The 17,209-nt window shown below is 38.5% G+C and overlaps 1 protein-coding gene across 1 annotated transcript in view; it reads left to right on the top strand.

Moving 5' to 3' along the window:
- The window catches only part of LOC114665270 (cytochrome P450 2K1-like), a 34,064-nt gene that overhangs the window by 1,444 nt on the left and 15,411 nt on the right, over positions 1-17,209 (top strand). Inside the window, exons 2-3 of the mRNA XM_028819737.2 lie at positions 3,569-3,731; positions 14,254-14,403. Of these exons, the coding sequence (XP_028675570.1) occupies positions 3,569-3,731; positions 14,254-14,403 (313 nt within the window). The remainder of the gene's footprint in view (positions 1-3,568; positions 3,732-14,253; positions 14,404-17,209) is intronic.

Below are 17,209 nucleotides of genomic sequence, written 5' to 3'. Positions count from 1 at the left end.
CTTTCTACGACCCTTTTCATATTCATAAGAATTACTTACGAAGGTTTTGAAAACACTTCAGTTTTTTTGTCCTGTGCCTCTTGACTCACCAGTATGAGAAAACCCCACATATGATGTATTGTTTGACTTGTCTTGAGTTATGCAAGACATCAGGCATTTTGGGAATCCCCCATATTTTTGCTCCTCTAGGCTCAAAAAACCTTAATTTTTATATCATTTTGGGCCATACTAGTGCATTTGTGTAGGAAATTACAGCCTTATGATAAAGAGTAAACCAATAGGTGTCTTCATCAAAAATGATCAGAAGGACTTGAAGTTGTGCATGACACATCAACTGATTCCCTAGTGGAATATGAGGAATCAAAAGTACTCCTTTTTACAAAACTTTAAAAAATGGGGATTGGAAATATAGGCATGTGGAATATCATTATATTCTATTTTGAAGTTGCTTATTATACATATGATAATATTGTTAATAACTGATTCTTTACCAGCAGGTTAAAAATGACAAATTTCAAAAATATGAGTGGGTATCTTTTTAGATTATTTCATGGTCAGCGATGATGAATATGATAGTATTTTAAATTTTTTTCTATTGCAATTGAGAATATTTAGACCCACAAGAAGAACATGACATGATCTGACATGACAAAGAGAATTCTTAGTTTGAGTTTGCCGCTTTTTGGTACGTCTTTGTTGTCTGTTGCATTGTTATTCATTTCTATACTGATGTTATCAGACTGTGCTGCTATTTCCTGACTATCTGTAAGGTCAGGTGTATTACTCTCAACTGTGCTATGTAGAGTTTGTTCTAATCATTATTTTGGTAATTTATTTATTTATGTTAAAGCTGCAAATATCAAGTATAGTTTTTGACAAAACAACATGTTTTACTTTTCTTTCTCTGTTTTAATTTTTCCTTTCATTGTACCACTTGGTTCTCTTGTCGAATGGCCATCCTTTTGGATTTTTGTGCCACAGTAATATATCAAATATACAACCTCATAAAAGTAACCTATGAGACACCTGCACTCTTTTTAATTTTCATTATCTTTATTATTTAAAAGCTGTTTATTTAGGTTTGATTAGAATTGTGATGATTGAAGGTGTATGCTGAATAGTGAATTGGTTTAGGTGTCTGTACTGTCAATGAAAACTCAAACTTTTCCTGTTATTGGGCATTTTTTTTCTCTTGTGAACAGAGCCAAAGGGTATGCAATGAAGTAATTTTCCTTAAGACATGTTGTCTTATTTAGGGTTAGGGTTAGGGTTAGGGTTACAGAACACAGAAAAGTGCGGACACAATTTTTCAACAGGCAAAACACAGTCCAAAGCGCACAAACACAATATTTTTCCTTTTCTCCTTCACTTCTCATTTCCACTACTCCAGTAAAGCCTCGTCCTCCTCCTCCCGACTCTGGCTTTACGAGTAGTGGCTGCTGGCTCCTTTTATAAGGAACCCAGAAGTGCTCCAGGTGCTTGATTACTCATTTCCGGCAGCACTTCCAGGTATGGCAGAAGAACTGCCCATAAGGGCTCAGCAGCTCTTGCTGCAGCACCCCCTGGCGGCACCTGCGGATCCCAAGAAGGCTGTACCAAACTCCAACTCCCAAGAAGCCCTGTGGGAGGTTGCCATCTAACGACCCGGGGGAGGCCAGATCCCCCAGCACTCCCAGTGTGGAGGTGTCCCGTGTGACTCCATAACACCCATTTCCTTGAGCTGGGCAAAGCAGGTACAAAGAATGAATATAAAGAGTAGATTTTACTGTTGTAACTTATAGAAAAGTTGGATGAAAGAGTGGGACAAATAAGCAAACACTAAAATATACACATTTCTTTTCCACTTGACATATAATTTTAGATAGATAGATAGATAGATAGATAGATAGATAGATAGATAGATAGATAGATAGATAGATAGATAGATAGATAGATAGATAGATAGATAGATAGATAGATAGATAGATAGATAGATAGATAGATAGATAGATAGATAGATTCATTCTTTATTTGTCTCAAGGGGGAAATTTAGCTTTTTACAGTACCTCTAGAAATATTATAACAAAAAACAGCAACATCAGCCTCCCTCAAATTCACACAAAGGAACTATAAAAAAGAAGAAAACTTCTGATTTGTGTAAAGATGAAAGGGCAGTCCCAGTGAGGCCTTATGAAACTACATTGCTGTTGGTATAAAGGAGCCCCAATAGCATTTCTTGACATGCGTCTGCTGAATAATTTGTTGGCTGAACACCCTCAGTGTTAGTGTATCAGAGAGAGAATATGCAGTATTGTTCATAATGGAGCTCAGTTTTGTTTTAATTCTCTCCTTTTCTATGATGTTCAGGGGGTCCAGAGTGTGTCCCAAACCTGAGCCAGCTCTTTTAATTAGTTTATTGATTTGGTGGGCCTCTCTTGAAGTGATGTTACCATCACAATGTACAGAATCACACTGGCCATCATAGAGTAATAAAACATGTACTCATCAACAACCGTTTACCTCTGTAAAGTTAAAACACAAATGTTTTACACATTTTAATACAAGAATCCCTGATATACAATATTAGATTCATTAGATTTTCTGTTTGGTACACTGACACACTGACACTGAAGCATGCTGTAATTCTAAGCTTCATTGAAATACTTTGAGCAATCACTAGTACTTTTGTAAAATGTAAATAAAAAAAAAATATATCTCCAAAAATGTTTGCATTTATTTTTGTACTGTGTGGAAGAAAATGTTTTGTGCTTTGCCTTAATGGGACTGATAGCATGCTTTAGTGCTGTGGAATAGCCTGCTAAGAAAAAGTAAGGTTAAAATGTAATGTCTCTGTAAATTGTAAGGTTAAAATGTAACATCTCTGTAAATTGTATTGCGCAAGATAAGAAAGAGTGGAATGCACTGCATGTACACATTCCTGCAAAGGTTTGATATAGGGGGAAATGGACTTGAACCAATTAGATAACATGTACAATGCAGAGCAGCATATGCATGAAAGAAACAAGCAAAACAATGAAGAATTGCGCAGGATGATTAAGCCGTTCTCCTGAAAAGATCAATCAGTAAAAGGTTAGCTTTTCATCATGTGTTGTGTACCCTTATTCTGATAACAATGTGGTTAAAAATAAGATTTTGTGTCTCTGTTCGCCCCCTGCCTCAAAGCTGGCTGCAGGGGTCTTCCCTCCCTTCTCAGGAGAAGGAAATACTGTAAATACTGTTTCTTCATACCTGGGTTTTTTTCTGTTTGACTTTCTTCCACAACTGACCATCTGAAGAAAGCAGACGTCCAGCACTTCAGTCTGAATGGATTCCTCTTTAACGCTTCAGGATTACTGGATTAACTCCATCATCCTAACATGAGAAATGGAGTTTGTAAAATGGACAGATTAATGCTGGCACAATGCAGATATTAATCTATATTCTTATTGAATAATATGTAACATTTAACTCAAACTCTGTCATTGTTGGGAAATCTTTAATGAGTGAAGAATTATAATTCTCAAAAAAAAAATTAAGATCATTTTGTATTGATTTTCCTTACTTTTATTTTTATTATTTCCTTTTTCAGCTTTCTGAGAAATATGGTGGCGTGTTTACCTTCCACATGGGCTCCACAAAGTTCATCATTTTATGTGGATATGATGCAGTGAAGGAGGCCTTAGTCAATCAGCCAGATGACTTTGGAGATCGAGGCTTAAGAACGATTAATAAAGAGCTTTCCAGAGGAGATGGTAAGAGGCTGAAAAGTAATCAGCATATGATGTTTCTGAGAGCTATAATAAAATGATCATTTCTAGTATTATTCCATTTTAAAAAGATAAAGATAAGACTGGGTAAAATTTCCATTCCTCCTTATGCTAAAGTAGGTTTTCCTTGAGTTTACAGACAAGGTGTAAAACTAAAAGGTTACTTAAAACTGAGGTGAAATGGGTGTAAGGAAGAGTATGCAACATAAGGGGTTGGTGTCCTTTCCATGAATCTTAAAAAGCACTTCAAACCAACACTCATCTACACACTCAGATGTCTGAACTTCTCCCACAATTGTGTGAAGGAGGTGAGGTTGCTCCCATTACTGTTTCATACATTTACAGTATGTTACAGGTATGTATGTGTGCTGTACATTATTTCTTTACTATTAATACTAATCTTTTGTTTTTGACCGGTGGATTTAATTATTTATTCTTCCTTTTAAACATTAGATTTTGTTGTTGTCCTTTGTCTCTATGTAAACATATGTCTGATATGCCCTTTAATATACATTGCAGCCAAAATTTATTTGTATACTGTGACATAATGATCAAAAATAGAAATGAAATTGAGGATATTGGAGAACAAATTTTAAAAATGGTCTAAAATGTTACAATTACTTGTGTGCTATGTAAAGAAACAAGAAAAAACTGTTATTCAAAACATTTTCACGAAGCGTTTTCAAATTATGTAATTTATTGCCTTCAAACAATTTGTACAACTGGCCATTTATAGAGTTGAATGAATATGTCAGAATGGGAGGAGTTCTGAGTGACAGTTAAGATTATTTAATACAACACATAACAGCAGGTGTTCCAAATAGGCAAGTAATTGGGTGCCCTTAGTAGCCACCAAGTAGCCTTGGTGGTCATTCTCCACACAAGAATTTGTAGGGTTAGTTGAGTTTTCCAACATGACTAAAACTGCTGAAATACCCAATGCATTGAGGGAAAGAGTCATAGAATTACACATTCAGAATGTTTTTGTTGGAAAAATTGTAACAAGACTTGATATGAGGCACACTATCGTGCACAAAGTCATTCAGAAATTCAAGAAGTCTGGTGAAATTGTCAATCTGGAGGGAAAAGGGAGAAAAAGAAAGACCAGTTCAAGGACAAACAGGTACATCAAAGAGTTTGCCATGAAAAACCAAAAGTTTTCTGCTCCACAATTTGCAAAGCAAGTCAAGGAGGCTACAGGAATTCAGGTTTGCACAAAGACAATAAAGAACAGGCTGAACGAACGTGGGCCGTATGGAAGGGTTCCTCGTAAGAAGCCTTACGAGTAAAAAGAACAAACTGAGACATCTTAAATTTGCCAAAGAAAATGTTGACAAGTCCATCTGCTTCTGGAAATCAATTTTATGGTCTGATGAATCGAAAAATTGAACATGTTTGGATGAGATGGTGGTGGGAGAATGTTGGTTGGGGTTGCATGGCAGCTTCTGGTGTTAGCAATTTGCATTTTATTGTAGGAATCATGAATTCTCATTTGCTGCCAAATGTCTTGGGTGACTCAATATTTTAATAATAAATAATAATAATAATTCATTACATTTATATAGCGCTTTTCTCAGTACTCAAAGCGCTATCCACACAGGGAGAAACCGGGAAGCAAACCCACAATCTTCCACAGTCTCCTTACTGCAAAGCAGCAGCACTAACACTGCGCCACCTGTGAGGACATTTTCCAGCAAGATAACAACCCCAAGCACACAGCAAAGTGTTTTGAAGCCTTCCTTGCCAAAAAAAAAAAGGTGAAAGTACTTGAGTGACCCCCACAAAGTCCGGATCTCACTCCTATTGAGCACCTCTGGGATGAGATGAAAAGGAAATACCCAGTAGACCCACCAAGCAACAAACAGAACTTGAAAGACATGCTCCAGTGCACATGGGAGTGCCTTGACCCAGCCATTTGCATCATCCTTGTTGAAAACATGCCCAGGAGGCTGCATGATGTTATTGCTGCCAAAGGAGGACCTACCAAATACTGAGCAGGACTTTGAGAAAACCCCAATGTACAGGTGTACAAATAATTGTTTGAAGGCAATAAATTACATAATTTGGAAACATTTCCAGAATATGTTTTGAATAAATGTTTTCTTGTTTCTTTGCATAGCACACAAGTAATTGTAACATTTTAGACAGTTTTTAGTTTGTTTTTCAATATCCTCAATTTCATTTCCATTTTGAACCAGTTTTTCACAGTTTACAGATAATTTTTGGCTGCACTGCACATGCTAATAATAATAATAATAATTCTTTGCATTTATATAGCGCTTTTCTCACTACTCACATAGATTTTCACCTTACGATACAATTCACTATTTTTCATTGCTTTGATAAAAGGTCCCAAACAGCAAGATTGGAGTGAAGCCTCCAGAAATGCTCAACATATAGCTTTAATGGCCTGCCAGGCCTCACCACATTGGGGTATATCCCTGCTCCAGTGCCCAGCCATAGACTTTGCAGAGAGTCTGTGAGATGGATTTTAGCCTCAAAAGAACTTAAGAGTGACAAAAATGTATCACAAAGTAGGGTAACCATCAACCTTGGCTTGTGGACAAAGGGTAAACAAAAATTGTTACAAAAAGAATTTATTAATGAAAATGAAAAAAATACAAGGGCATGCTCCTAATAGCAAAAAAAAGGCTAAGGAGTTGCCTAAAAGTCAGTCGCAAAATAAAAAGGTCTCAACACATAATCCAGAACCAGAATTCACTAAATAGAGCAAAAAGATGACAAAAACCAGCAAAACAACAAAAAAATAACAATATAAAAAAGTCCAGAATGTTCTCCTGTTCCTGTTTCCTCAGCTGGGGCCTTAAATATCCAGAATGAGGGCTCTGCAAGAGTGATGTCAGAGAGGCCACAAAGCACAAGAAACATTCTGACATTTAAAGACACATTAATTAAACTACTAATAAACAAAATCAACAGAAAAGAATATAAAAATAAGACACACAATTATTCAGAATTAACAAAAACAACAATAAAATACATACATGCACAAAAATACCCAAGAGGTATCTACTCTCCTGGCCTGTGATTACTTTATTGCTGGTTGGAGACCATTGTGACCGGACTCTCAGAAAACAAGAAATCAACTCTTGTGTGATGGCCAAAGAAGTGAGTCTGATACCCTTAAATGAACAAGTCATCAGAATAAATGTTCCTTACAGCACCCACAATATATTAGCTCTTCTGTTGACGTCCTGTAGAGCTGCTATGTCTTTTTAATACCAAGGAGACAATAACTGCATAGAGTATTCCAGATAAACATTTATGTATATAATGTAATATTCTGTCTTGGTTTTTCACTTTTTTTCTAACATATAATTTTTTTCTGAAAGATGACCCTCCTTTCTGCTCCTCATTGGGGTTTTGAATCATGAATTACACATATGTTTTTGAAAATTAAGGGCATTTATTAAGTGTGAAAGATTGCTGGACACAAACAGACAGAGAGACAGCCAGATGTCCACAAACACACACGTTTATTTTCTTTTCAGCGCACACAAATCACCAGCAAACTCATTCCTTTACTTTCCTTCTACCACCTCTACTCCTCTCTCGCAATTTCCGTCCTCTTCCACCCGACTCCTGCTCCCCGAATGAAGTGAGACAGCCTTTTTTATACTGCACCCAGAAGTGCTCCAGGTACTTCCTAATTAACGGGAGTGACGGAAGTGCTGCATGTGAGTTCAGCTCCTCTTCTGGCAGCACTTCTGGGTGTGGCGGAAGTGCTGTATGCCAAGGCACCGGAACTGTCCAGGCGCCCCCTGGTGGTGGCCACGGACCCTTACAGTGGACCGGATTCTATCCAGGGGTGCTGCCCTCTTGCGCCCCAGGGAAGATATTGCCCCTCTCCTGGTCCTTCCCTTCTCAAGGTGACCTGGTGAGGCAAGGTCCCTGGTCATCTGCCACATAACATATATATATGTTTGTGCCATTTTTGATGCCACATTTGTTTTTGAATGGATACCATCATTTGTTTACTGTTACCTGGGAAGCTAACTGGATTTACAGGGTGTGTGACATCACTGAAGCAATGGTTCATAAGGTCAGCCTCAGCATCTGACACTGTGGATAAATCACAGCTCTTGACTAGAGATTTTTCATTTGTTTTCTTAAAAGACACTCGTTTGGTTAACAATCTTTTGCTCCATCTTTTGACTACAATTTCTGATTAACGTACTGGCTTTACCAAGATTTTTTTTTTAATCCTTTAGTTATGATTTTAGCTTTGTTTTCTACTATGTCTCTTTACCATCTTTTAGCACAGCATATACCATATTTTCATACATTAGTGTAATTCAAACTGTTTTCCAAGTATTTAAAGAAAAGGTAAACTTATGAAGGAGAAAAAAATCGAACAAATGGTAAAAAACGAATAACCCAAGCTTTTAAGCCTTTATTGGTATTAATGGTTAAAGTCAATGTCAATTTTTTTAATTGATTTTAATTAGAAACAGATAACATTCCATACAGTCAAGGCAAACTTAACAAATCAAATCAAAATTCAACCCCCACCCAAAAGAAAGAGAGAAGAGCCCGCAAATGAAGCTATTCCGTAAAAGAGACAAGAAAGGAAGGGTATCCTATTCCTCTGAGATAGAAGCTTATTCCAAAATATTATTGATTAGATCCTGCCATATTTTAAAAAGTTTTGAAGAGATCCTCTAAATTAGAATTAGTTTTTTCCAATTTCAAGTAGTATAGAATATCAGTTACCTACGGACTTAAGTGTGGTGGGGTGACATTCTTCCAGTTGAGCAAGATAAGTCTACATGCTAGTAATGTAGTAAAGGCAATTACAGTTTGTTTGTCCTTCTCCACTTTGAAGCCATCTGGGAGGACATCAAACTCCTCTGTTAATGGGTTAGGAGTGATTGTGACACTAAGGCCATCTGATAGGCATGCAAAGATGTCCAAAATATTGTTAATATGGTGAACACCCAGAACATGTGGCCGAGTGAGGCTGGAGCTAGATTGCAATGTTTACTGGCTGAACCTTACCCTCAATGTCAAATTTGATAACACATGCTATTTCTAGATCATCAAAGAGTAAAGGAATAGAATGTTAATTTCACAAGCTTGTTATACCACTTAGACAGAACTTGTCTTCAATTTTCATTGTAGGTTTCTATATAACCAAGAATTATATTATCCATCCATCCATCCATTATCCACCACTTATCCGAGGTCGGGTCGCGGGGGCAGCTGCCTAAGCGGAGAAGCCCAGACCTTTCTCTCCCCGGTCACCTCCTCCAGCTCTTATGGGAGGACCCCAAGGTATTCCCAGGCCAGCTGGGAGATGCAGTTAGGTCCATAAATATTTGGACAGAGACAACTTTTTTCTAATTTTGGTTCTGTACATTACCACAATGAATTTTAAATGAAACAACTCAGATGCAGTTGAAGTGCAGACTTTCAGCTTTGATTCAGTGGGGTGAACAAAACGATTGCATAAAAATGTGAGGCAACTAAAGCATTTTTTAACACAATCCCTTCATTTCAGGGGCTCAAAAGTAATTGGACAAATTAAATAACTGGAAATAAAATGTTCATTTCTAATACTTGGTTGAAAACCCTTTGCTGGCAATGACAGCCTGAAGTCTTGAACTCATGGACATCACCAGATGCTGGGCTTCCTCCTTTTTAATGCTCTGCCAGGCCTTTACTGCAGCGGCTTTCAGTTGCTGTTTGTTTGTGGGCCTTTCTGTGAAATGCATGCTCAATTGAGTTAAGATCAGGTGACTGAATTGGCCATTCAAGAATTTTCCACTTCTTTGCTTTAATAAACTCCTGGGTTGCTTTAGCTGTATGTTTTGGGTCATTGTCCATCTGTATCATGAAATGCCGCCCAATCGATTCGACTGCATTTAGTTGGATTTGAGCAGACAGTATGTCTCTGAACACCTCAGAATTCATTCGGCTGCTTCTGTCCTGTGTCACAACATCAATAAACACTAGTGTCCCAGTGCCACTGGCAGCCATGCACGCCTAAGCCATCACACTGCCTCCACCGTGTTTTACAGATGATGTGGTATGCTTTGGCTAATGAGCTGTTCCACGCCTTCTCCATACTTTTTTCTTGCCATTATTCTGGTAGAGGTTGATCTTGGTTTCATCTGTCCAAAGAATGTTTTTCCAAAACTTTGCTGGCTTTTTTAGATGTTCTTTAGCAAAGTCCATTCTATCCTTTCTATTCTTGAGGCTTATGAGTGGCTTACACCTTGCAGTGCACCCTCTGTATTTACTTTCATGCAGTCTTCTCTTTATGGTAGACTTGGATATTGATATGCCTACCCCCTGGAGAGTGTTGTTCACTTGGTTGGCTGTTGTGAAGGGGTTTCTCTTCACCATGGAAATGATTCTGCAATCATCCACCACCGTTGTCTTCCGTGGATGTCCAGATCTTTTTGTGTTGCTGAGTTCACCAGTGCTTGCTTTCTTTCTCAGGATGTACCAAACTGTAGGTTTTGCCACTCGTAATATTGTACCAATTTCTCGGATGGGTTTTTCTGTTTTTGCATCTTAAGGATGGCTTCTTTCACCTGCATGGAGAGCTCCTTTGATCGCATGTTGTCTGTTCACAGCAAAATCTTCCACATGCAAGCACCACACCTCAAATCAACTCCAGGCCTTTTATCTGCTTAATTGATAATGACATAACGACGGACTTGCCCACACCTGCCCATGAAATAGCCTTTGAGTCAATTGTCTAATTACTTTTGAGCCCCTGAAATGAAGGGATTGTGTTAAAAAAATGCTTTAGTTGCCTCACATATTTATGTAATCGTTTTGTTCACCCCACTGAATTAAAGCTGAAAGTCTTCACTTCAACTGCATCTGAGTTGTTTCATTTAAAATTCATTGTGGTAATGTACAGAGCCAAAATTAGAAAAAGTTGTTTCTGTCCAAATATTTATGGACCTAACTGTATAATCCCTCTAGCGTGTCCTGGGTCTGCCCCGTGGCCTTCTCCAAGTGGGGCATGCCCAGAACACCCCCCCCAGGGAGGCATCCAGGGGGCATCCTGACCAGATGCCCAAACCACCTCAACTGACTCCTCTCAGTGCAGAGGAGCAGCGATTCTACTCCGAGTCTCTCCCGGATAACTGAACTCCTCACCCCGTCTCTAAGGGAAAGTCCAGCCACCCTGCGGAGAAAACTAATTTCAGCCGCATGTATCCGCGAGCTTGCTCTTTCGGTCACTACCCAAAGCTCGTGGCCATAGGTGAGGGTAGGAACGTAGATCGACTGGTAAATCGACAACCTCGCCTTTTGGCTCAGCTATCTCTTCACCACGACGGAATGCTGCAGAGCCCACATTACTGCGGATGCCGCACCGATTCATCTGTCATCCTCCCGCTCCATTCTTCCCTCACTCGTGAACAAGACCCCAAGATACTTGAACTCCTCCACTTGAGGCAATAATGTGTTCCCAACCCAGAGAAAGAATTCCACCTTTTTCCAGCTGAGAACCATGGCCTCAGATTTAGAGGTGCTGACTCTAATACCCACCGCTTCACACTCGGCTGTGAACCGCTCCAGTGAGAGCTGGAGGTCATTGTCCGATGAAGCCAACAGAACCACGTCATCCACAAATAGCAGAGATGAGTTTCTGAGGTCACCGAACCATACCCCCTCCGCTCCTTGGCTGCGCCTAGAAATTCTGTCCATAAAACTTATGAACAGAATCGGTGACAAAGGGCAGCCCTGGCGGAGTCCAACCACAACAGGAAACGAGTCTGACTTATTACCGGCAATGCGGACCAAGCTCCTGCTCCTCCTGTACAGAGACTGAATGGCTCGTAACAACGAGCCTTGTACCCCGTACTCTCGAAGCACACCCTACAGGATGCTTCGAGGGACATGGCCGAATGCCTTCTCCAAATCCACAAAACACATGTGGACTGGTTGGGCAAACTCTCCTGCCCCCTCCAGGATCCTGGCCAGGGTGTAGAGCTGGTCCAGTGTTCCACGGCCAGGACGGAAACCGCATTGTTCCTCTTGAATCCGAGATTCGACCATCGACTGAACTCTCTTCTTCAGCACCCCTGAATAGACCTTACCAGGGAGGTTGAGGAGTGTGATCCCCCTATAGTTGGAGGACATCCTCCGGTCACCCTTCTTAAAAAGGGGGACCACCACCCCGGTTTGCCAATCCAGAGGTACTGCCCCCGATGTCCATGCAATGTTGCAGAGACGTGTCAACCAGGACAGCCCCACAACATCCAGAGCCTTGAGGAACCCAGGGTGAACTTCGTCCACCCCTGGGGCCCCGCCATCTCGGAGCTTTTAAACTACCTCGGCGACATTGGCCCCTGATATGGACACCCCACCGGGGAGAATTATATTAGCCTTTTTAATTTCTTCTGTTCACTGTCTACCTGTAGATACTTGTATTTCCATTTTTATATTAAAGTATACTTTTCCAGAAGCTGCATTTTGTAATTAATCCTAATCTTTTCACTTTCTATGTGCACAAAATTGTAATTGTATTTACCAGTTACCTGGCCACATATAAATTTCATAAAGATCCATCTTGTTTGCTCACTGATTTAACTGGACTTCATTTGAAATGTCAGATTAAAGTAAAAGGTTGTTATGGAAGCTCATTTGTGTCAAAATAAAATTCAATCCAACATGCTAACTACATTGCAATGCAATGCATATGCATGTAGTACATTTAATTTTAGCTAATTTTTATTGTGTCATAATTAAAAATACATCAAGCAAATGTTTGATTGCATTTCACTATGGCACACAGTTTTCATGTCACTTTAAATGCGTATTGCTTTTTAATTCATGTTTTTGTCATAACTAAACACAAATCAAACATATCGCAGTTTGCTTAGCAGCATCTCCAAGTGTATTGCACTTTGATTGAAGATCACACGTTAATCGTGCTCAAACTAAATGAAATCAGTTGACCAATGAGTGTCAAATGGTGGGGTAAGGGATGTCAACAATTGGGGTAATAGGCATTTCAATCATGAGTGTGTTCACCCAGCGCTAAAGATGGAGAGTAGGGTATTAATAAGGCAGGAGATCCTCTGTCTCATTGAACAGGTGGACTCTAGTGCTATAAATGGCAGTTTCATTTTTTTCTGTGTTAACTGGATACTGGAAAGGGAAAAAAACAGCAAAAGGAAAAGGATTCCCAGCTGCTACAGTGTCATCCATAGAACACATCCAAGAGCTAATGTCCCAAAGAGCTGCAGCATATGATTATGTGGGTCATGAACCAGGGTGTCGTACACAAATATTCCCCTAAATACGATGTGTAAATGCCTGCAGATGGAGATGACCATACCGGCTACTGCTAAACTTCTTGAGTTTTGGTCCAGACTATAAAAAGAAGAAGAATAAAACAATGTGATATAGGCAAGCATAACACAGTATTTAAACAATTCAACATAAGAGTACACTTTTTCAGTGAGACCCAAAAAAGACTTCACTATTTTGGTTACTCACTCCACATTGATGAAACGTATTTTTTCAGCCCAAACCAGAAATGTTTTCTGTGGAAGCGAAATGTCTCGTTCCCCAACTGTTGACACCCCTTCACCAAATCATTTGACGCTGATTGGTCATTTGATTACATTCAGCTTTGGCATGGTTAACATGTGGTCTTGAATTGAAATACAATACACTCGGAACAGCTGCTACGCTTTGCTTTGCTTTTAGTTATGACATGCAATCTATGGACATGAAATAAAATGTACAATGCTTCCGTATTTGCATTTTAAACTTATACAAAAGTTGTGTGCCATAGTGAAAAGCAATCAATTGTTTGGTTGATGAGTTTTTAATTGTGACGCGATTATATATAATTAAATGCTCATGTGCATATGCATTGCATTACAATGTAGTTAACATGTTGGATTGCATTTAATTTTGGTACAAATAATCTGCCATAGGTCATCATGTTCATTTGGACACAAAATTCACTCAATACTGGTATTTCCTACTTATGTAAGAAAGGTGACTGTTTAACTTATCGTATCACTTTCCTGGCACTGACTGATTATGTGATAAGAAATCAACACACAGTTTGTCTTTTTAGATGTAAAAGTGGACATCCTTGATTCAGCATTTCTCCGTAGTCCTCGTTTTACTGTGGCCTTATCATCTGAAACAAAACACCTCATTCAATTCCTTTAGAAGTTACAGTATCACATTTTATTATTGACATGACTAGGGGAAAAGTTACGATACTGTACTATGCAGCAGAATAACAGTTTAGTCACCTTCACAAGTTACAGTATCACTTGTTTTTATTATTGACTTGACTAGGGGAAAAGTTACAGTGCTGTAATATGGAGCAGACTATTCACACAGAACTAACACTAAAGAGTTTTAAAGCTTATGACCATAAAACAATCCAATCACAATCATAAAGCAATAAAATAACAGAGAGAACAAGGTCATTTCTAACTTTTATGTCAACTTACTTAATTTCATCATAAAGATTTTACTTTTGGCTATTCTGCAGGCATTGTCTTTGGCCGTGGAGAGTCCTGGAAGACTATGCGTCGCTTTACCCTTTCAACCCTCCGTGATTTTGGAATGGGCAAAAGAACGATTGAAGACAGGATTGTTGAGGAATGCCAGAAGCTAATGGATGTTTTTGAATCTCACAAAGGTAACCTGGAACTAGAAGTGTTTCTAAAATTGTTTTGGTCTATTCCTCTACATTCGTCTTACACTTCATATTTATAAACTCAGTCACACCTTAATGGAACTTGTTTTAGTGTGGAGCACTTAGTCACATCTGCATTCGTTCTGCATTTCCAAAGCTCCCAGCCCTTAAGGTGCTGCACATCTTATGGCAGAACCTATTTTCTGTGAACTTTGCCATTCTTACTGTTAGTAGAACTCAGTAAATGATCAACAATTTACTTGTGCAGTTAACAACCTGCCCCCATCAGTACTGAGATAAGGCTAATGCTTAAATCTAAACTAAACTACTTAATGTTATATGTGCAAGGAATATATCACTTGTGTTATTTTCTTTTTACAGTACACAAATAAAGATTCTGAATCAAACAGGTTCCAATAAAGGTAGCACACTGGGTTAAACCTTACATCCCTTAGGTTCAAATCCCATCCAGTGCACTGTCTCTGTGAAGTTTACATGTTCTTTCAGTGTATGTATGGTGGTTTCTACAGTTAGGTAGCTCTAAGTTGACCCTAAATATGTAAGGGCAGGAGTGTGTCCTATGATATGCTACTCCTTCTTTGCCCTCAGTGACATCAGGATAAGCTCCAGCAATCTGCCATCAAGTTTAGGATTAAGCAGAATCAGAAAGTGAATGAATGAATGATTGAATGTTCAAGTCTAGTTGCTCCTTGATTATTTTTATCTGATGATTTAATAACATTTAGATGGCACCATTCTCAAAGACTTTATGCATTCAGTTACACTCCTCAGAAATATTAACCTTTACCATAACAGGAATTTGGCCCCTAAATGTCAATTTATTTCATTTTAATTCATTCTTATATTGAAATGGCACCTTGTAAAGGCATTGACATTTGCCCTTTTCCCTAATGCTTCCTGAATAAGCTTTGGCTCCTCATAACCCTGAATTGGTTTAAGTGGGTTTGGGAATCTTACATTATTGTTATAACATATCATTTTGATTATATGTATAACTCACTGAATATTAAAATATGAATTTATTAATTTATTTAATCCCTAGCTGTACTACCCATCTAAGATGGGTTGAAATCTAAGTAATCAACATAAGCTTCAGCATTAACATTTACAGTTCACCATCTGTTGGAATGTATCTTATATTACATGAAGTAATATAAGGTATTGCATTTGTCATTCCAACAGAAGAATCATAATCAACATTTGTAGAAATAAAATGCATTTTACAAATGTTTGTAATGTGCCATCTGTTGGAATGATACAGTATATATATATATATATATATATATATATATATATATATATATATATATATATATATATATATGGGGGATGAGGAACAACCAGTTTGTTACCCTTGTTAATGTCCCCCAGACCACTACAGTGCACTGAAGGTTAAAACCACATGAGTATTGGGGAGGACAGATAGACTGGCCCTGCCCAATTGCACTCTGTGGTGGGAGAAGTCTGCATGGAAACTTAGTGCCGCTAATGTGAGCTCCTTGGGGGCACATGCAGACCTTTGAGCAGTGGCCAGATAACCTGGAAACAGCAATGAAGGCTCACCCAGATGGGTTTCCTGACCTGGGCTTAAAAGGCCCCTGCTGTCAGTATACAGGAGGCCTTGGAGTTGGTAGCTAGGCCAGCAATAGAAGCAACAACGTAAATAAAATGGCCAGAAGGCATAGGGTTTTATTATTCTTAAGCCTCTGTGTGTTTATGGGACAATGTTTTGAATGTCCACCTGTTTTGGGTAATAAAACTGTTTTCTTTTCTCACTTCTGGTCTTTTTTGGTTGTCATTTGGGCTCAGGAACGAAGCATGAGTGTCCCTAACAGTCCTCTACAGTATATAAGGGTAGTCCACAAACCAGTGCCAAGAGTTGATGTTTGTAGAATAATTTCTCCACCAGGCTTATTTTTGTATATTAAGGATAACTTGCTTACCTGTGAAATTTCAGCCTGATTGTGAAACACTTTTAGTACTGGCCTTAAATTTTACTTTTATGTTGTCCCAGTTGAATGTGTGTCCTGTCGATTTAGTATGTGCATAGATCAAAGATAGTGCGTCCTTTCTTCTGACGGCGTTGCGATGTTCCTGTACACGTGTTGAGATTCTTTTTGACGTTTGTCCTATGTATACAGCTGAGCAAGAATTGCATGGAATACTATAAACTGCGTTTCACGTTTCGGCTGTCGATTTCTTGTTTTTAGCATTAAACAGGACCATGCGCAGATTGTTGGTGGGTTTATGTGCTATTCTGATGCCCCACTTGTGAATGTGTTTCTATGTATTGCCTTTGATTCTTTTAAGTCTAAGCATTATCCTCTGATGAAGACCCCTGATAGGGGTTGAAAGCTCAAGGAATAAAAAACTATTTTATGATACGTGATTCTTTTTTCTCCCTTCGTGGATCTCCAGCTGCAAATATGCAAACCGTATCACAGACCATATATATATATATATATATATATATATATATATATATATATATATATATATATATATATATATATATATAGTGAGCAAATCCTCTGTAGTTTGCTTCGCTGTGAGTTTGGCAAAAATCAGAGAAATGTTTGGGAACTTCACAAAACTACAGTAAACACATTATACTGTATATATATAGTACCCTCCAATATTATTGGCACTCCTTAATAAGTTAAGTTAATAAGAAGGGTTACAAAAAATCTTTTATTAAAAATATGTATTTCTTGATGAGGGCTTTGTTTTCTTTGAATGAACTTGTTTCAATTAAAAGCTCAGATGTTTCTCATTATTTTATTGCAAG

This window comes from Erpetoichthys calabaricus, chromosome 14 (genome assembly GCF_900747795.2).
Source record: "Erpetoichthys calabaricus chromosome 14, fErpCal1.3, whole genome shotgun sequence".
Lineage (NCBI taxonomy): Eukaryota > Metazoa > Chordata > Cladistia > Polypteriformes > Polypteridae > Erpetoichthys > Erpetoichthys calabaricus.
This window is presented reverse-complemented; position numbering and strand designations above follow the sequence as displayed.